The sequence below is a fragment of the Squalius cephalus genome (genome assembly GCF_949319135.1).
Source record: "Squalius cephalus genome assembly, chromosome: 10".
NCBI classification, from domain to species: domain Eukaryota; kingdom Metazoa; phylum Chordata; class Actinopteri; order Cypriniformes; family Leuciscidae; genus Squalius; species Squalius cephalus.
This window is the reverse complement of record NC_137131.1, coordinates 28,324,220-28,345,292: the sequence shown is the minus strand read 5'-3', so window position 1 is coordinate 28,345,292 and position 21,073 is coordinate 28,324,220. Positions and strand designations below refer to the sequence as shown.

Genomic DNA, 21,073 nt, shown 5'->3' with positions numbered 1-21,073 from the left:
CTGCAAATTAACATTTATATGCCCTAATATTTCATAAAGACAACGTTACAGTCAGGCGAAATATGAAAGACAACATTTTGTTGACTAGATTTGGGTACAGTTTTTACTGTAGAATATACTGTAAGATTACACTTGTATTGTTGTTGTAATTGTAACCTTTTTAATAAAAAAATATATTTACAAGGTAGATGTAAACAAACTATTAAAAGGTAAATATAATTTTTTTCTTTAAATAATTTGTATTGTGTTTTATTAGTAACAAATTTGGGGAGAGGATAAATATTCCAAAACTGAAAATACAGTATGAGAATTAACTGCACAATTACCAGACATGTTTACCTTGGATATTATACAATTTGCAAGCACAATGTGTGAAAAAAAAAAATGTATATAAAATATTTGTGTATAAATATACTGTATACACATATATATATATATATATATATATATATATATATATATATATGTGTGTGTGTGCATGCATATATGTGTGTGTGTGTGTGCATATATATATATATATATATACACGTGTATATGTGTGTGTGTGTGTGTATATGAAGAGTTCAGATGCAAAAGCCTCTAAATGCCATCTGAAATTTTCTTCTAGAATGATCATTTTTATGAAGCTTGTATATTTAAGTTATGTCTCATCAGGTGTGAACTACTAAATATGCATGATCGTTTACGCCCCATCCGCATATTGCCTTTCCAAACTAAAAGTGTTTTGCAAAACTTAAATCAATGTATCGTTTTATGTGAATGATTAGGCAGGATGATTTTCACATCATTTTGAAGAAAAAACTCTAGGCGACGACATCCATTAGTCAAAAGTCTTATTGACATATATTTAGTATGTGTTTTATGGCCTTATTTCAGAAACTTTCATTTTTAGTTTTTTCAATAACCATGCATAAACATTATTCTCTCAAAAATGAAAACATGTACATACATGTGGCTCACATATCATGGTAGTCCTGTTTGTGCTAAATAGAGTGTAATTTTTTTTTTGCCATTGATATGTTTATAAGCAACTGAAAAAAGCACAAATGTCAGGGCATGTCAGAACATCTCAAGGACCCCAAAAACACTGTGTCCCGCGGGTGCTCTCCTTCCTACAGGAGCTGTTGGATAAGGGCAGGTCCCCTTCCACGCTCAAAGTGTATGTGGCGGCTATTGCAGCGTTCGCTGAGACGACGCGCAGCCGGGCAATAGGAAGGAACGAGCTTATTATCCGTTTCCTCAGAGGAGCCAGACGGATGAATCCCCCGCGGCCCCCCTCGGTTCCTATTTGGGATCTGTCCTTGGTCCTGGAGGCCCTGAAGGCTTTTCCCTTTGAACCGCTTGAATCCGTGGTTTTAAAGTACCTTTCGCTCAAAACCGTTTTTCTGATAGCTCTGTCTTCAGTAAAACGCGTGGGAGATCTGCACGCGCTATCTGTTAGCCCTGCATGTCTTGAGTTCGGACCAAATGACTCAAAAGTCATTCTCAGACCGAGACATGGTTACATCCCCAAAGCGATTGGTACCCCCTTTAGGGCGCAAATCATCTCCCTTTCGGCTCTGCCAGCATCCGATAACGGGGACAGTGATAACCTCCTATGCCCTGTTAGGGCGCTGAGAGTTTATATCACACGCTCCGCCGCTTTCAGGCGTTCCGAGCAGCTCTTTGTTTCTTTCGGCGGACGCACCAAGGGTCTCGCCGCCTCGAAACAGAGCCTGTCCAGGTGGATAGTGGACGCGATTGCAGCAGCTTACGCCTCCAAACACCTGCAGTGCCCTTTGGGTATCAGAGCCCACTCCACTAGAGGCCTAGAGGCATGGCCTCTTCGTGGGCCTGGTCCAGCGGAATTTCTATTCACGATATTTGTATGGCGGCAGGTTGGGCCTCCCCATCGACATTCGTGAGGTTTTATAACCTGGAAGTTCCTGCCTTACAGGCTAAACTGTTGTCAGTATTAGGGATGTCCCGATACCACTTTTTCACTTCCGATACCGATACCGATGCCGCAGCTTTGGCTATTTGCCGATACCGATATCAATCCGATATTTTTATTTTATTCTTGAACTAATACTATTAATAATAAAATATAATGGAAGCACTTTGCTCAATTAGCCACATAAAAACATCTCACTCAAATGGAGAACAAATACTTCTCCAGTATATAGTCCACAACAACAGTTGATAATGAAAGACTGCCAACCTTTATTCAAAAGACCTTGAGATATGTATAACCTGAATGAATTTAATTTGCTTAATTTGCTATATTTCAGATCAATATATTTGTTTCCTTAAAATTTTAATTAACCTTAACTTTATTCTCATCTGAATTATAAATAATTTATTTCTGTATAAAATAATACTACTTTTAAAAACACATTTGATTTTATTTTTTATTCAATGTAGAATGTGTAACTTAAAAATAAACAGATTAGTGCTCTGTTTTAGGACAAGAAATGAAAACCAATGCAATGATGAATGTCCAAAAGATGAGATCATTTTTGCTTTTAAACAGCGTGTGTGTGTGTGTGTGTGTGTGTGTGTGTGTGTGTGTGTGTGTGTGTGTGTGTGTGTGTGTGTGAGATTTTGGTTGGGTGACAGTTACAGTTTGACAAGAGTTGACAGTTTGACAAAAGCACAATGTTGTGTTTTACACAAATATAAGTAGGCTAAACACTTTTTGCAGTTTTAATGATGTCCTGTATGAAAATGACGGAGTATGTTTTTATGTTTCCACTGTTCGATCGCGCCCGTGCCTCTCTCTCTCTCTGACACACACACACACACTCCAGCATTGCAATCTTGACATCGCAGCCTGTTAATTTTGCTGCGTCCAAACGCGAATAGAGCGTCAAATTTGCGTCTATCGCGTCTAGTTCGATGCTTGAACAGTTTGAATCCATTCGCGCGTCCAAAGCGAATAGGACGCGCCGCGCGCGTATAATGATAAAGTGAGCGTTTGAAGCGATATAGACGCGCGTTCAGAGCTAAGGCGGGCTACAGATTAGGTGTCACTAAAGAACCCGCATATGCGTGTATCTAACAGTAACGTTAGTTCCGTATTACATTAATTAATGTGCACGCGAGATTTATTTATTTTTATACCGTGTATTCTCTGTGTAAATCCATGCACCGAACGTACGTTCAGTACGAATACGTACCGTTCCACCCCTAGCTGCTAATGGGTATCGGATCATAGGTATCGGATAATTTTTTTTCTCCCCTCCGATATCCGATCTAGCGTTTTGGGCCAGTATCGGCACGATACCGATGCCGTGGATCGGATCGGGACATCCCTAGTCAGTATAAGTGGCATGTATGCTCTGCCCAGTCGCTTATGCGCAGACTACGTTCACGTACTGGTGATATTTCTGGTATGGCACCAAGGGAAGGAGTATTTTGTACTCAGACCGGCTGTGCCGCTCTGTTCCTTTATTCCCCGTTACGCGCTTGTGTACCGGTGCTGGCCCGCGCCGCTGGCCGCCCGTCCTACACTCTGTCGCGCTGGGGATTATTCTCTCCACAAATAGACCGGTGAGACCGCTCTATTTCTTTTCCCTAATATGTGCTTATGTACTGTGTGGGCCCGCGCTGCCGGCCGCACTGTTTATGTTGATGTATATAGACCGGCTGTGCCGCTCTATCTTATATATGAAGTGAAGTGCTTTGTACATATGTTATCCCGTTTCTCCGACCGGCCACCTGTTTCAGCGTGATGTTTTCCCCGGTCTCCCTGGGATTCATGTGCTGGATGCTTGGTGCGCACGGTGTTGACAAGGGGTTCCCGATGCGTAAGCAACTTACGCAATACGAGAGAACCTCTCGTAAGAGAACGTACTCGGTTGCCTAATGTAACCTCGGTTCTCTCTAGAAGAGGGAACGAGTATTGCGTAACCTGCCGTGACGCGCCACGAGCTTTTGCGCTTCAGACTATGAAAACCAGATTTTTCAGCCTGTGAGCCCTCCTTATATACACACTGGCCACACCCATCTTGACGGTTAGAAGGGTGTGGAGGGCGCGATGCGCCCTCATTGGGTGTGACGTCACGCAGGGCTCACTGGTAGGCTTAAGCAGTTGCCGCCGGGCAGCCAATGAGCACGCTTATACAGCTTGCCATGGTCTGCCGGCTGCCGCACTGCGTTGACAATAAATACAAAATTATGGATAATTTTTTGGCTTCAGATCTCGAAGAAAGAGAACTTTCCCGATGCGTAAGCAACTTACGCAATACTCGTTCCCTCTTCTAGAGAGAACCAAGGTTACATTAGGTAACCGAGTACGTTATCAAGAATCGCTTTTGTCAATCTCTTTTATCAAGAATTTATTATATCAAGAAAAGAAATATGAATAAATATGCTGAAAGAAAGTGTGAAATGTATCATCAGATAGTGAGGAAGAGAAGTATGCAGTTAATTCACCCCACTAGAAAGTCAGGACATTTTGTATTTTGGGATACAACATTCCACACATTGTGTTGTAGTTGTACACTATACTGCAAATATCACCAGGACTTCCATGATTCAAAATTTACTATGCACAGTATACTGTAGAATACAGTATATACTGTAGAAATAGATTAGTATGCTATTCTGTACATAGCCAATTATCTTCTGCAGAGGTTAATTGTTGCAGTGATCTCACTTCCTGCATAAGGTATCCTGTATTACTTCCCTTTTTTTTTTTTTTTTTTTTAGATCTGCAAGCTCAGCAATGCTTTTTAATATCTCATAAACATCACTAATCCATTCCTGACAAGAGGAGTGCATTCCAACTTTCCGTCAGCACATGAGAGTGGAGATAAGAGCCTGGATTAGCCAAGGACTAATAAGATGACACACATCGATCACCAGATCTACCTGACACTGAGACAGGAAGAGAACATTTAATAAGGACATGCAGTGCCAGAGTGGAGGGTGAACAACTTAGTATACTGGGCATCTTCAGAATGTCTTGGTAAGAGTGGTGTAAATAGACAGACAACTGTCAAACGCAGTGCTGAAATTTGACCTGCAACCATCAGTTATCTAGTATAAACATCAGTATTCTGATGTTTGGGAAATGAGAAGAAAAAAAACAGAGCAGGACTGGGATCACCATAAATCCCCAAGCTCTGGGTCAACTTCACTTTAGAAGTTTGTGGGTAACCGCCTTGCCCACAAATCTGTCAGGAAGTACAGCAGCACTGTAACACGTCAACACCTAATGTATAACTCCCTCTTTAAAAATTCTTTAATAATATATCAAATCCATCAGCAATGACTGAGCCTCATACTCCTGCATACTGCAAACTACATTATCATCAATACTGGTGGCAGCAGAAGATGGGATTGAATTTCCAGACTTCCAATGAATCTCTTGCTTTCATATTCTCCATCCTGAGAAATATGAAATAGTGTACTTGAAACGACATGTCAAGCAGTGACAGCAGCACTATTTAGGTGAACTGCCATTCAAATTGTGAAAAAATCTACAAAAATATGCACTTTCCATTATACATTCATTTTAATCTAAAACCTTCATGTTGAAAAAAAAATGCTCCTCCATGTTATTTAGCAAATACCTAATTTCAAACTTTGTTGTTACATTACTTGTTTGGGATTCTTTGTTCTTATTTTTGTTTTCCCCCCCATCACTGGGAATTTAATCAATGGAAGCTGATGACTTGGAAAAAGATTGGATTGGAATTCCAATTAAAATGTGGACAACTGAAAAATTGCAAACAAGTAAGGAATAATTGATGACAGGGCGTTGAATTATTAGAAAAATAATGCACACCCGAGGTGGCAATGCGGTCACGACGCGAAGCGGATCTAATCTACGCATCTAATCCAATGCCTCCGTTGCTAATTCCAAAATGTAATTTTAGAGTTAGTAACGGAGGTTTGAGCCACTGATAGCAGACTAATGCTGGGGACACACGACTAGCTGACACCTTCTCTGACTGTTTTCATCACAGCATATTTTAAACACCGACTTTGAACACAGACTGAACACGCTGAACATGCGTTTGGGCATGATCAGTCATCAAATTACATTCATAACCGGCCTTAAAGTGTGTCCTCGGCTCGGCTTTATGCAGTTATTAGAGAGAGATGTTGCAATAATGAGACAGAAAAGCATGTGCGTCAATATTATTTATTTATTTATTTATTCAATTCGTTTTAATTCATTCGTTCATTCTTTTTTTTCTATTATTGACAGATGACAGTAGACTAGCCAAATAAATGAAAAAAAAAAAAAGCTTTTAACAAGTAAGGCCTATCAATAATTATTTATTTGTTAAATTATCTGCAATAAAAATCCGTGCTGCAGGACTATCCATTTATTTAGCCTATATTCAGTTTAATTTTCTATTGATTATAGATAGGAATATACTTTATTTATTAAAATTAAACTGCATGTTTCCATTGATTGTGAAGCTAGACATTGAAAATTGCAGATCAAGCGCATGGGGCTAAATGTTTTTTCTTGTTATGAATTGTATACTATTTTCCGTTATTACAGTTAACTACGCGAAGTGATATGGAACTGTAATGCGGTCAAGACCTGCCTGGAACTACTTTAGCTGTGCGTTTCCCTGAAAATAATTCACACCTTAGAACGTTCGTCAACCAATCAGATTCAAGCATTCAACGGCCCTGTAGTATAAGGACAAATATTATACATAAAAATATGATAATATTATAATTGAAATAGTGGAATGCATATGGTGTGAGTGTTGGTCTGTATTCCAGTATGCTTTTGCTTTAAATTCTAGATTGAACAGGTTTGTCAGTTTTAACAGATTTGTGAAGGGGACCTGAGGTTGAATAAGACCAACTAGAGTGGCTTTATGTTACATGATTTGACCATTGTGCAATTAAAGTAAAGGCCAGAAAGGAATGGTTAGAGGCAGAGAAAAAAATGCAGCAATAGAGGAAAGGTAGAGATACCTAAATAGAGATAGGCCACTGGGGAAACCTTTTACCCTCCAGACAGGGTTATTTATTTCACACAGTAATCCCAAACAGCTTCTTGAGTATTAATTAATTAAGCCTCTATATTTGGCAGGTTTCAATGGGGGCACATTCCTCTTCCCTCTTCTTTTCTTTCCTCACTTTCTCTCTTGCCAGACTTTCTGTTTCTCTCTCCATCAAATAAATTAATTAATAAGAATACGAGGTTACACTTTTACTCCAAAGGGAAGTGAACAGAAGTTTATCAAAACTAAATGATTTTTCTGAGTCATTTCAAGTTAAGCATTCTGGCAATTGCCATAGACAATACATTTCAACTATGGGGCAATGCCTGTAAGAGTATAGAAGCAGGAATGTGAAGGTAATTTTTATTAGAACACTTATAATAACGTAGATACAGTATATTGCCAGGTATATGCAAGGATACCATGAATATGATATTCATGGTGTCGTTGCATATACCAGACAGTACATTGCATTTACCAGCTCTACATGATCATGACAAGAATTGAAAGACTGGATGTAACTTTGCACAGAAATATTACAAGCAATTTTATCACACTTTTTATCAAGCAATATTACAGGTAATATTATCACACTGTTTAAGTCATATAGGCATAGTTTTGAAAATGTGTTTAATGTGTCTTGGCTCATAGAATTTTATTGTGTGTCACTTTAAATGCTTTTTTAGTTTGTTGTAACTAAGCAAGGGACAAATCAAAATGCCAGTGATGTTTTTGACAGAGCTTAAATAAGTATTAAATATGGAACATTCTGTAATGGTAATATGTGTTTACTTTGCATAGGGTCATTTTAATGCATTAGGTGAAGTTTAGCTGTGCTGGGCACTTGTGCCATACCTCTGCTCTGTACGGTAGGAAGAGGGCGCTGGCAAGGTTTCCTGTAATACCACTGAGAACGTAGATGATGGAAATGCGTAACCAGCCTGCTAGTTTCTCCAGGTCTCTAAGTATAGTCATTTGGAAGATCACTGACACCAGGCAATGCAGTAAACTAAAGAACAATCACATGAGCATGGGTCAAAGAAACTGTCAATACCATTTTTGTGTTAAGTCTCAAATCTAGTAATAGTCTCAGTCGGTCTCTCCCTTCCATGTATAGACATGAGAAAGAATGGAAGAGAAAGAATGAGTATAAAGACCTCAACCTTACCCAGCATGAAGAAAAAGGGAGAGCCACAGTCTATAGAACTGATCTGGGACACTGGGGTTCAGGAATGGCAGCAACCCACACACATCATCCAGGCAGTGGACCTGATGATGTATGAAAAATATAGTGGGCCGGATGATGTATGATGTATAACAACAAAAAATGGCCTCTCTCACAGTATTACCATTTAATTCTGTCCAGAGAAGTCTATTTTCAGAAAACAGTGAACCACGAGGCATTTTTAAGTTAAGCTTTTAAAAACCTGTTCTGTTGTCTTAATTTTGATGGCTGGGCTAAAAATTATGTTTTCAATGTAAATGGATACCTGTGAACAGAGTGTGGCCTCCTCATGGAAATATCCACGCATGAATTGGCAGTACTCCCAAGTGGTAATTTCACATCTTTACAAATGGATAAAAATGGAGCAGATTTGAATAAAAATTATAAAATGTGATTGTCAGATAAAGAGGCACTGGATGACAAATCCATTGGCAAATCCATTTGTTTGGATTAACAAATTAAATGTTTTTTTTTCCATTTGTCATTCTAGACCAATTTCTCCCCCCTGCTGAAAATCTTTCCATCTAAGCTCTCAAATTGCAATTGCATTACATGCATTGAAATATGATTGGAGAGCAGTTGATTTACAGTAAACATAAATTTACAGTAAACATAAACATAAATGTTTCTGACACAAATACTATTACTGTGCTTTTTGTCATTTCTGGAGCTCATCAGCACTGGTCCTCATTCACTTTCATTGTGGAAAAGCATGAACATTATTTTGAACATTTATTTTTGTGTTCCAGGGAAGAAAGAAGAGTTATGGTTTTAGAACAATATTAGAGAAAATGAGTAAATGAGAATTAATTTTTTGGGTTAACTATTTATTTAAATGCAATTACTAGGTGTATGAAGCTAGACTCGGTTAAGTGGCTTTTGACTGTAAGCATATGGTAAAATTGTCAACATGTTTAATGCAAACTGTCATCATCTAAACCTTGATTTTTATTATTTCAAATGTTCATTCATTACCTTCCTTTTGTTCCAATACAGCATGGCCTGCCCTTCAGTGTGCAGTCCATGTGTTTGTATCCTGTGTGGTTCCACGTTTTAGGGTATGTACAAATCTGCAGTAGAGGAATAGGAAATTGAAAAACAATCAAGGCATAAAACTGTGTGTGTGTGTGTACTGTGATGGATTTTTTAATGAATAAAATAGTAAACTGTATATCAAACTAATCATAATTCTAATATCTAACCTTACTTCCCTTTTTAGGCCTAACATTCTATCACTTTGAACCAAGTATACTAAAACGTTCTGTTCTTTGCCTATTGTGTTCTGGAAAATTCTGAAGTGCTGACGATGACAAAATCAAAAATATACTGTCTGCATTGTCTCATGACAATACTGAGTAATTAACTGAACTCTTAACACTTTCCTATGTTTTTTTTTTTTTTGGATGATGATTCGTGATAATTTTGCTTATGCCAGTAACAGAGGGTGGGGGGGGGGGGGCTTGCTTTTACCAATTGAACCAATCAAATTGATAGAAGCTGACGTGAGTTAATTCATGAGTTAGTCACGATGATTTTATTTGTTGTGTCTGTCTTTATCCTATAAAACCTGTTGTATTCCTGTTTACTGGGGGGATTCTCTCTTAAATTTGTCTGAGATCCTCCGGCCGTGCTTCTTCTTGGGGCAGATTCTCTGAGAACTGCTCGGGAACTCTCCCGGCCGTGAATCGTGTTTAAAGCATTTAAAGGACATTTGCTGAAGTCTGTCTGGTTATTATTGCTGCGCAGCAAGTTAGAGTTAGGGGACCCAGAGAAACTAACGTCGACTGTAGGCTCTGTATGCCACCAGAAAACAATTTAAATTAAACAATCAATATGAAATTGAAGTGCAGACTTGCAGCTCTAATTCAAGGGCTTGAATAAAAATATCATGTGAAAAGTTGCAACCATTTTTCAGGGGCTCAAATGTAATTGGGCTAATGATAATCATAAATAAAATGTTCATTTTTAATATTTTATTGAGAACCCTTTACATGCAATAGAGACTTTAAGCAACAACTGCTGATGAAACGGCACAGACGTTCTGACGTTCTATGGTGCATGTGATGTTCGTGATCACTTCGTGATGTTCTACTGTAACATCTACTACGAAAGAACAGCTGATTTGCCATAGTCGTTAATACGAGACAGATTAGATATTAGTTAATATTATTAATAAGTAAATATTATATTGTATGGTTATGTTGCATTTTAATTGATCTGTATATAATTTAATGCCAAAAGCAACCCTTTTCTTGCTTTTTTAAAATACTTTTTTTGTATTTTGTTAAATGATTTGATATGTCGTCCTCTTTATTATTGCTTTAGTGATTTTTGCATTCTATGGCTACAGCAGTTAACAGTGTACTTTACTGCCGTTCCATCAGCAGCTGTTGCTTAAAGTCCCTAATGACAGCCTAAAGTCTGGAACCCATGGACATCACCAATACAACATCAATACTAATGCCTTTGTGATGCTTTGCCAGGCCTTTACTGCAGCTGTCTTCAGTTGTTGTTTATTCGTGTTCCTTTAGTTTTGTCTTCAGTAAGTGAGATGCATGTTCAATCTGGTTGAGATCAGGTGATTGACTCCACTGGAAAATCTTCCACTTCTTTTCCTTCAAAAACTCCTGGGTTGCTTTTACAGTGCGTTTTGAGTCATTGTCCATCTGTACTGTGAAGCACCATCCAATCAACTTTGCTGCATTTGGCTGAATCTGGGCAGAGAGTATATCCCTATACACTTCAGAATTCATCCAGCTGCTTCGGTCACATCATCAATAAACACCAGTGCCACTGGAAGCCATGCATGCCCATGCTATAACACTGCCTCCACTGTGTTTTACAGATGATGTTGTATACTTTAGGTGATGAGTTATTTCAAGCCTTCTCCATACTTTTTTCTTCCTGTCATTCTGGTACAGGTTGATCTTAGTTTCCTCCGTCCAAAGAATGCTTTTCCAGAACTGGTCTGGCTTATTTAGATGGTTTTTTTTTTGGTCTAATAGAAAGGCTAATCTGGACTTTCTATTCTTTATATTCAGTGATTTTTTTTTTCTCAGAATGTACCAAACTGTTGATTTGGCCACTTCTTATGTTCCTGCTATCTCTCTGATTGATTTGTTTTATTTTTGAAGCCTAACAATGGCCTGTTTCACATGCATGAAGAGCTCCAGTAGCCCCACCAAAAGTAATTGGACAATTGACTCAAAAGTTTCATGGACAGGTGTGGCCTACTCCCTCCATAATTTATTTATCAATAAAGCAGGTAAAAGGTCTGGAGTTGATTCTAAGTTTGGTATTTGCATTTGGAGGCTTTTGCTGTGAACCAATATCATGCGGTCTTGATTTGTTTTCCAAATATTCTATTTTTTCAGACAAGAGCTATATTCCTGCGGGAGGCCCAGGATAATGTCAAAGAAGCTGAGCAAAGAATAAATAAACTGGAAGAATGGGAAGACGCTATCACAGTGCTGTTGAAAAAGTTGGTGAAAGAGCAAAAAGAAATGTCTGAAAAAATAGAATATTTGGAAAACAAATCAAGACCGCATGATATTGGTTCACAGCAAAAGCCTCCAAATGCAAATACCAAACTTAGAATCAACTCCAGACCTTTTACCTGCTTTATTGATAAATAAATTATGGAGGAGTAGGCCACACCTGTCCATGAAACTTTTGAGTCAATTGTCCAATTACTTTTGGTGGGGCTACTCAAGAGCTATATTCCTAAACCCTTACTCCAACATATATACACATACACACACACAAACATTATTTATTTGATTTTGGACTTCATTGGCTGAATTGTTCAACAAAAAAAATCTTAAGACAAATCTTCTATGATGGTAAAAACATTGGTGAACATTTCTCACCGGCCACTCTGCAATGTCATCAGGCCAAACATGGGGTCCTGATGAGGCTGGCTCCTCACAAGTTCTGCTCCCAGCATGGATTGCAAAGACAAAACAATAAAATAAAAGCTAATAATTTTCTCACAGAATGAGACATATTTCACTGAAATTTACCTTGGGTCCTGATGACAGACTGCACCTGAAGATCTCACCATGTCTACATTCTCTTTGTTCCATTTTATAAACGTTGCTAAAGTCTCCTGGAACCAGAAAAAAAGCAAAAATGTATTTAGTAGTCATAATCCTCTTAAAGAGGAAGCACTAAAATGAAGACATTTTTACTTACAAGTCATACTGAATTAAAAGTAATTCAAATGTATGTTCAGCTTGCTTCCTCTGGGTGGTAGATAAGAGCTTTGTTTGAAATTTATGACTGCAATTAATCTTTACTGGACACATAACTGCTTTGCTGATTGTGTATTGTTTATTATTGTTCATGAATGTATGTTTGTGTACAGTTGTACCGAGCAGTCGTCATTCTGGGTCTGCACACATCCAGATCCATCGTTCTGTACACAGCAGCCGGACTCTCTCTCTAGATCTTTGGCCTGCTGTGCTAGCTTCACTATTTGACTGTCTCGTCTGATGCATGGGGAGAACTTTGCTCCCAAGTGGATTAGATCCTCCTATGGAACAAAGAATACAGAAGGAGTGAAGAGACCCACAAAGGTGATCCAAAAAATGTGACATTTCTTTAATGACTAACATTGCACAGCAGTAGAAGAGCTGAATACTTCAGTCTAACAACCACCGTCATTGTTCCAACATTAAGGTAATTTAAGCTTTCTATTAAAAGAGAGGCATAAATTATCTTCCAATGACTAAGTAGCCAACACAAAGGTGATCCATCCATACTGTAAAACTAGCTGTTAACAATCCAGTGATGAAATGGGGGGTTTCAATTACATAAGCATAATGCTTTATGTAAGCATCAGGGGCATCTCAAGCATCTTGATAAATCTTTGTCTGATTAGGTAGTTTACAGTAGATACATCTGAAATAGGCTTTTCTATTCATTGAATGTTATTAGTTACACAATTACTTATTTAAACAATAATTATTCAAAACTAGAAGGCTAACTGTAATGCCAGCTGAAGCGAAAATATCCTGCACATCCTCATCATATGCCTCAGCCTAACCCCTTCGCTGTGCTGCTCCTTCTTCACTTTTCCCTGTGGAATCTTTTCGACTTGTAGACGATTATTCATAATATGACGTAGCTGAGGAGAGGTAACTACCAGGCTAATGCTTATCGCTGTGATAACGAGTAGTATGTGTATTTGTATTAATTAGTTGAATGAGAACATCCCATTTTCCAAGTCAAATTTACTTAGCACAGAATTGATTGATAATGTTAGCTTGTTAACTGCTAAAAGAATGCTTGCTTATCTCTTCTAATTTGGCATCATTTGTGGCTTTATTTAGTCATCATTGATGAAAGCTTTTTGAAGTGATTGGTTAATTTAGTTAGTTCACAAAAATGCTTGTGAATTTTATAATAGATTTTTTTTTTTTTAATATGTTCTGTTTGCTAGGAGTGATCTACTTAAATATATTGTTTATCACTGATTCTTGAGAGTCGGGACAAAACACGTTTTAAATTTTTTTTTAAAAATACACACTATATCAATTAGAGTTATATGTTTCTGCAGAGAAAGGTCTTAGCTATTTAACCATGTAAAGGAACAGGTTCTAAATAAAAACACATTTTTAACAAATAAACATGTTTCCCTTCAGAACTGGATTTGTGTCAACTCCGTCAGACACACTAAAAAGTATACAATTTTAATTCTTCAAATCCAACAAGAATCTAAAGTTCTGAAGTATATTTTAATAGTGTTTAGTTACTCTGATATGTAAAAAATTACAATATATAAACTTAAGTTGTGATGTCACACTATTCTGAAAACTCAGATTTCAAAATATTTGCATTTTCAAACTTTGATTTTAATTTCAATATTGTAAAAACAAATTCCTTAAATAAATAAAACATAAGAGGATGTAGATCAGATGGTCCTTTATTACAAAAACAACATAAATATTTTTAAAAACAGAATATTTTTTTCCCAAAAAAAAATTAACAAAAACATTCATACATCCAACGCTGTTGAGGAAGATCTGATGGTGTTGACGAAAAACTGACGGTGTTGACGGAAAAACTGACGGAAAAACTGACGGTGTTGACAAAAAATGTTTGAATGTTTTACCTCAGATTTGTGAAGTGTTCACCTGTTTGTCATGATATGTTCTGACAATAAAGAGTAGTTTAAAACCACAATTAACGCTCTGTTTTCTACAACTTTCACTTAGGAGCAAAAATCTGCCTTTAAACTTGAAAGAAATAAATATTTGACATTTATCGTGATAATTAATATCGACTGATATAAAAAAAATTACCGTGATAATTTTTTTGCCCATATCGCCCAGCCCTACACTGGCTTCTCATTTCTCTATCTCTACATATATATTAAAGTGCTGGCAAAGTTACACGTTACACAATAATAAGCAGACCACTGCCTGCCCATTCTCTACAAGTCAGATGTGTATGGTTAAATAATGTAATGCATGCTATGTATGTGCATTTATGTGTAAATACAACCCTGAAATAACAGTTTAACCCTTCACTATATTCACAAATAATAATATATTCGCACATTAAGAGGTTATTGGTGGATTTGTCAACTCCGTCAGCTTACAGGTCAACTCCGTCAGACATAGAACCTGACGGAGTTGACGTCTGACGGAGTTGACGTAAGGGCATGTATTTTTCCCACCAAAACATGTATTGTACACTGCAGCTAGGTAGTTTTTCCTCAGTTGCTAGCTGTCCCAATAACCTCACTAAAATGCTTAAATTCAATCCACTATGGTTTAAAAAAAAAGTATCTTAACAGAAAGATGGTATTGACATTGTGCTGCTGTGACCATAGGAATATTGACATTGTTTGTCTAAAATATAAAAAAATGTCAAACGCACCAGAGCATGTGTGGTAGAGCTGCATTCACCACAGGCAGGGAGATGAAAAGGGGTCCTCAGGGATATAGCTGACCATGCTATTTCCTGATTTAAAGAGCTTTATGAAAAAATCTGACGGAGTTGACAGAAACTGAGGACACAACTTTAATAGGCAGATTTTTATGGAAAATATTGTTTGACGTTCACTTCATGCATTGTTTTTTATATTTATACCCCTTATTTTTTATTTGATATATATGTTTTCACAATTGTAGAGCTTTTTTAAAGTTTTTTGGGATGGTTAATATTGTGACCTCTTGCTGAGGACAAGTGCAATAACATGGACCTTCTAACCACAGACCATACATTTAAACAAATTTTCCACAAAAAGATAAAAAGTTTATTCTAAAAATCAGATTAGATTTATCCAGATTAGATCCTTTAGATTTAACTTTGCAAGGATGTCAATCATGATGAATTTCTTAATTTTTGCTATAAATTAGACTTTTCTATGTGGGACATGTTTTGTCCCGACTCTCAAGAATCAGTGTTATACATACTGTTTATTTATTGTTTTATATATTGTTTATGGATATACTCTCTGCCCAGATTCAGCCAAATGCAGCAAAGTTGATTGGATGGTGCTTCACAGTACAGATGGACAATGACTCAAAACGCACTGTAAAAGCAACCCAGGAGTTTTTGAAGGAAAAGAAGTGGAAGATTTTCCAGTGGAGTCAATCATTGTTACTATAAATATATAAACTTCCGCTGGGCATGCACGCGCGCTCACATGTCGCTCTGAGTGTGTGAAAATAATTCCTTCTAAATTGCCCTAAATTTAACACTACCTCGTGAAAACTTCTGGGGAACAATTTGCAAGAAGCTCATCTAATGAACCTGCGCTCTGTCACAACCACACAGAAGTTTGTCCGTAAAACAAAGACAAAGAAAGGTCACGTGACAAACAAATGCACAATGGTAGGGAGCGACATTGAGAAAAGTCTTAAATCAATGCTCAGTGACTTCAAAGATGATATCTCCAAACAAATCGGAGGGCTACGTGAAGACGTGGGCAAAATGACGACCGAAATGATTCAAATGAGAGAAGAATTGAAAGGTATACGCTCCGATCTGCGGGAGGCCCAGGATAATGTCAAAGAAGCTGAGCAAAGAATAAATAAACTGGAAGAACGGGAAGACGCTACCACAGTGCTGTTGAAAAAGTTGGTGAAATAGCAAAAGGAACACTGGCACAGAGACCTGCTCGGGATGCAGTGCCCAGGTCCATGGTGGTTTGTTTCATGCAGTGGAATACAAGGCAACGGGTTTTACAAGCGGCTTGGTCAAAAAAAGAGATACGGATTGGGGAGAGCCGCATCTACTTCTCTCAAGACTTTCCAAGTAAGATACAAAAAGAACATACACCGACCCGGAGTAGTTACCGTGGGAGCGCACGAGGGGAGAGATAATAGCATATAATGTTATTGATTTTGCTAGAAAAGCAAAACAACAAATGATAGTGCTTACATTGGATGCGGAAAAAGCATTCGACCGAGTATCTTGGTGTGGCGAGGGGGGCGTGGTTTTGCTGAGTCTGTAGCGGGAGAGAGAGGACGGAGCAGAGCGGAGCGTAAGTAGGTCAAGTGCAGATGATAAACACCTGTGTCTGATTTCAGTAATTGGCGTGGAGAGACCGGATATAAGCCGTAGCGCGACAGAGAGAGAGAGGGAGAGAGAGAGACGAGCTGGGACCTCGTTGTGTGCTGCTGAGAGCTGGAGAAAATCACCGAAAGAATTCTGAGTTATTGTGTTTTGTGGCTGTGCTTGTGCACGGTGAACGCGCTTTGTGCGCACCTTTTGTTTATTTTATAAGAAACGTGAATAAAGCGAGAGTCCCAGCTCAAGCCGACCCCTGTCTTCTTCCTTCCTTAATAATACTGAACTGAACCTCATCACACTGGTGCCGAGACCCGGGAAGGAAGAAGATCGCCGCCGCCATGCAGTCCCCGCCAGGTACGCCATTTGAGGACATCATCCAGTCGCTCGCCGGTCTTCACCAAGAGCAACACCAACATCTGCTGGCGATCAAGGAGGAGCAAGACAAACGCTTCGAGGCGCTCCTCCGATCCCAGCATGAAGACCGCGAGCTGTTCCGGAGCTGGGTAGACCGGGAGGTTCGGGCCATCCCCTCATCTAAAGACAGTACATCTCCTCTGCCGCTCAACAAGATGGGTCCTCAGGATGAACCGGAAGCGTTCTTGGATTTATTCGAGAAATCGGCAGAGGATCGGGGATGGCCCACTGAGGACTGGCCAATGCGGCTTTATTCCTCTGCTATCAGGAGAAGCGCAGATAGCCGCCCACCAACTGCCAGTCCAAAATCTCTTGGTCTACCGGGACCTCAAGCGTGCCATCCTCCAGCGGGCCGGTCGGACCCCAGAGCAACATCGACAGCGGTTCAGGACCCTCACCCTGGAAGAGTCCGGCCGACCCTTCGTGATGGCACAACAGCTCCGGGACTCCTGCCGCAAATGGTTGATGGCCGACAGAAGCGACGTCGAGGATGTGATCGATCGTGTGGTACTGGAGCAGTTCGTGGCCAGGCTGCCTAGGAAGACTGCGCAGTGGGTCCAGTGCCACCGCCCGACGTTGCTGAACCAGGCCATCCAGCTGGCGGAGGACCAGATGGTGGCATGCCCAGGGGTCGGTGACCCATTACCATCTGCATCTCTCTCTCTCTCTCTCTCTCTCCCCCTTCCCCCTATCTCTCCAAACCTGTTCCCCTTCCTAGGTCCCGCGGAGGGCTCCCAGGTGGAGAACGGGCTATTCGGCGGAGCCAACAGCTGCACCCAGGGCTCCTCCCAGGGGAGGGAGCTCGACCACGGGATTCTTCACACCGCCAAGTCCATCACCGCTCTCTCCACGCCAATCGCTTGACCCGCTTCCTGCCGCCAGGGCGGCGGTAAAGTCTGGGCCGGCCTGTTGGCGCTGTGGGGACCCAGGACATTTCATTGACCGATGTCCGGTGATGGAGGTGGGGACATTGATCCGGGTCCCCGACGCGCCACAGGCTGCCCTCGATCAAGCTGGCCTATACCAAATACCAGTGAGTATCAAGGGGGGTACATATCAGGCTTTGGTGGATTCAGGATGTAACCAATCCTCCATTCATCAAAGCCTGATTCAACCTAGAGCATTGGATAATAGCCGCATGGTTAAGGTTCGGTGTGTGCACGGGGAAGTGGTGAATTATCCTATTTTGCCTGTGGATATTCAATTCAGGGGAGAAAAGCATAGAATAGAGGTGGCAGTTAATCCGCACCTCCGGCATCCGATAATTTTGGGTACTAATTGGCCCTCATTTAATAAATTATTGGGGTATTTATGTTCGGATGCCTCTTGGGGGAAAAGAGATGAGAGTAGAATAGCGGTTGCACAGTTGGGAGAAGCTGAGCCGGAACCTCTGGAGCCTGTTTCGGGGGAACAGAGTGTTCTGGAGCAAAACATCCTCCCTGAGCATGATGATTTTCCCCTGGAACAGTCCCAGGATGAAACGCTGAAAAATGCCTTTGATCAGGTTCGTTCTATCGACGGTCAGCTTCTTCATCCTGATCAACCGCTCTCCTATCCTTATTTTTCAATTTTAAAAGATAAGTTGTATGGGGTGACCCAAGACGCCAGACAAAGCAAGATACAACCCAATTACTGCAATCAGACACAGGTGTTCATCATCTGCACTTGACCTACTTACGCTCCGCTCTGCTCCGTCCTCTCTCTCCCGCTACAGACTCAGCAAAACCACGCCCCCCTCGCCACACTTGGCCTTTTCTGTTTGCAGTTTTGAATAAATTTGGCTTTCACAAGAAATTTATTAATTTAATGATGGGAATGTATAATGATTCTGCAGCCAGAGTGAAAGCCATTGGTTCACTATCGAAACCCTTTCAGATAAAAAGAGGGATAAAACAGGGCGATCCGCTCTCTCCACAAATTTTTGCCTTGTGCATTGAGCCATTGGCGGAATGCATAAGGACAAGTATGTGTATTAAGGGCGTTAAGATACAAGATGAAGAACATAAACTTGCGTTATATGCGGATGATGTTATAATATTCTTAACTGATATATATAAATCATTACCGGCGCTTCTGGAGGAAATTGGAAAATACGGGGCCATCTCAGGCTATAAATTAAACTCAGCTAAAACTGAAGCCATGGAAATAGGATGCAATCTCCAAACAGAATTTAAGAAAAGGTTTAAGTTGAAATGGGATCAGAACAAAATAAAATATTTAGGCGTTACAATTCCCAGAGAAATTGATAAATTGTATTCATGTAACTATAAAGTTCTGGAAAACTCCTTAAGGCAAGAATTTACGCGTTGGAAAATCCTGCCACTTACAATATTTGAAAAAATAGGAATTATAAAAATGAATGTATTGCCACGCTTTTTTTTTTTTTTTCCAGAACCTTCCTTTGTATCTAACAAGCTCATGCTTTAAGGAGTGGGAAAGAATGCTAGGAAAGTTAATATGGGATGAAAAGAAACCAAGGATAAAACTCACATTTTTACGCCAAAATAGGGAACAGGGTGGGTTGGGTCTACCAAATTTGAGCCTTTATTACCATGCAGCCCAAGTCAAAAGCATTTTATTTTTAATGAATAATAAAATGAAAATGGAAATCTATTGAGAAGAAATTGGTAGACTCACCCACCTCTCTAATTTTCTCAGGGCAAACTGCAGAAAGGGTCAAACATTTGAATCACTCTATTTACCATACATGGAAGAGCTGGAAAAGATTAGGTAAAATTATGAAAATAAAATCAACTGATATGGTTTGCCTGAGGGAAATTAGTCAGGACCCAGACTTCACTCCAAATCGTATGGATGAGACTTTCAGGATATGGGAAACTAAAGGACTTACAAGATTCCATAAAATGTTCAAAGATCATGCAGTTGATACATTTGAAAATCTATCTAAGGATTATAACCTCCCAAGTAACCATTTTTTTAGATACCCCCAAGTAAGGAGCTATATAATAACAAATATACAATCTTTTCAAGACCTTAGTCCTATCGTGGAGCATATCTTGAAAGTCTATGAAAAGTCGAGCTTTAAAAATGTAACGGGACAAATATATAATATTTTAAATAATAACAATGATAACCAAATTAATAATATTTTAAAATCTTGGGAGAAAGACATTGGAATAACAGTGACTGAAGAGGAGTGGAGTCAGGCATGTAAAAATGGTTTCTGTTATGTAAAGTCCCCCTATTGGCAGGAATATGCGTGGAAACTATTGGTTTGATTTTTTAGAACACCACTGAAAATGAGTAAATATACAAACCAAACAATATTGTTGGAGAGAGTGTGGTGAATGTAATGTTGACTTGGCTCATGTCCTCTACACATGCTCAAAAATCCAGCCATATTGTGTTGGAATTAATGAAGCAAATCTGTGGTCAAAATACTAATTTCGAACAACTACATGTCATGCTTGGCATACAGCCGAAAGGTTTAAACAAAGAAAATTATTATATTTTCTGGGTGTTGAGAATTACTGCTATTAAACAAATAACTCGATGTTGGAAAAAAAACTGATCCACCCAGGTTGGATAAATGGATTGAGGCTGTAGAAAACTTGTATGAAAATGAAATGATAACACATAAGATGAGAGGTAAAATTAAGTTATTTAAGAAGAGATGGTTCGCATATGCTAACCAAATGCATTGAAAAATAAAAACCAAGCATGGATTTGGACCTGTGTAATTAGACGAAGCATGGATGTAATCTCTGTGACATATGATGCAGCCATATGGAAATTTGTATGTCTGTATGTAAACATGTATATATGGATGTATGTATGTATGCATATGTATGCACATACGTATGTATATATGAATATATGGGTGTATATATGATGTACGTTTGGGTTTGTATATATATATGTATGTACGTAGGTATGTATGTGTGTATGTATATGTATACATTTCCTTCTGTTAATTATTTACTTTATT

At 39.1% G+C, this 21,073-nt stretch overlaps 1 protein-coding gene across 4 annotated transcripts in view; it reads right to left on the bottom strand.

Annotated features, from left to right (window-relative positions):
- The window catches only part of LOC307165198 (inactive rhomboid protein 2-like), a 211,471-nt gene that overhangs the window by 63,095 nt on the left and 127,303 nt on the right, over positions 1–21,073 (bottom strand). For all 4 annotated transcript variants that reach the window (XM_079882586.1, XM_079882585.1, XM_079882587.1 and 1 more), the window contains 7 exons: positions 12,557–12,718; positions 12,207–12,292; positions 12,054–12,117; positions 9,160–9,254; positions 8,450–8,525; positions 8,128–8,228; positions 7,815–7,968 (listed from right to left, as the gene is read on the bottom strand). In XM_079882586.1, coding sequence (XP_079738712.1) covers positions 7,815–7,968; positions 8,128–8,228; positions 8,450–8,525; positions 9,160–9,254; positions 12,054–12,117; positions 12,207–12,292; positions 12,557–12,718 — 738 coding nt within the window. The remainder of the gene's footprint in view (positions 1–7,814; positions 7,969–8,127; positions 8,229–8,449; positions 8,526–9,159; positions 9,255–12,053; positions 12,118–12,206; positions 12,293–12,556; positions 12,719–21,073) is intronic.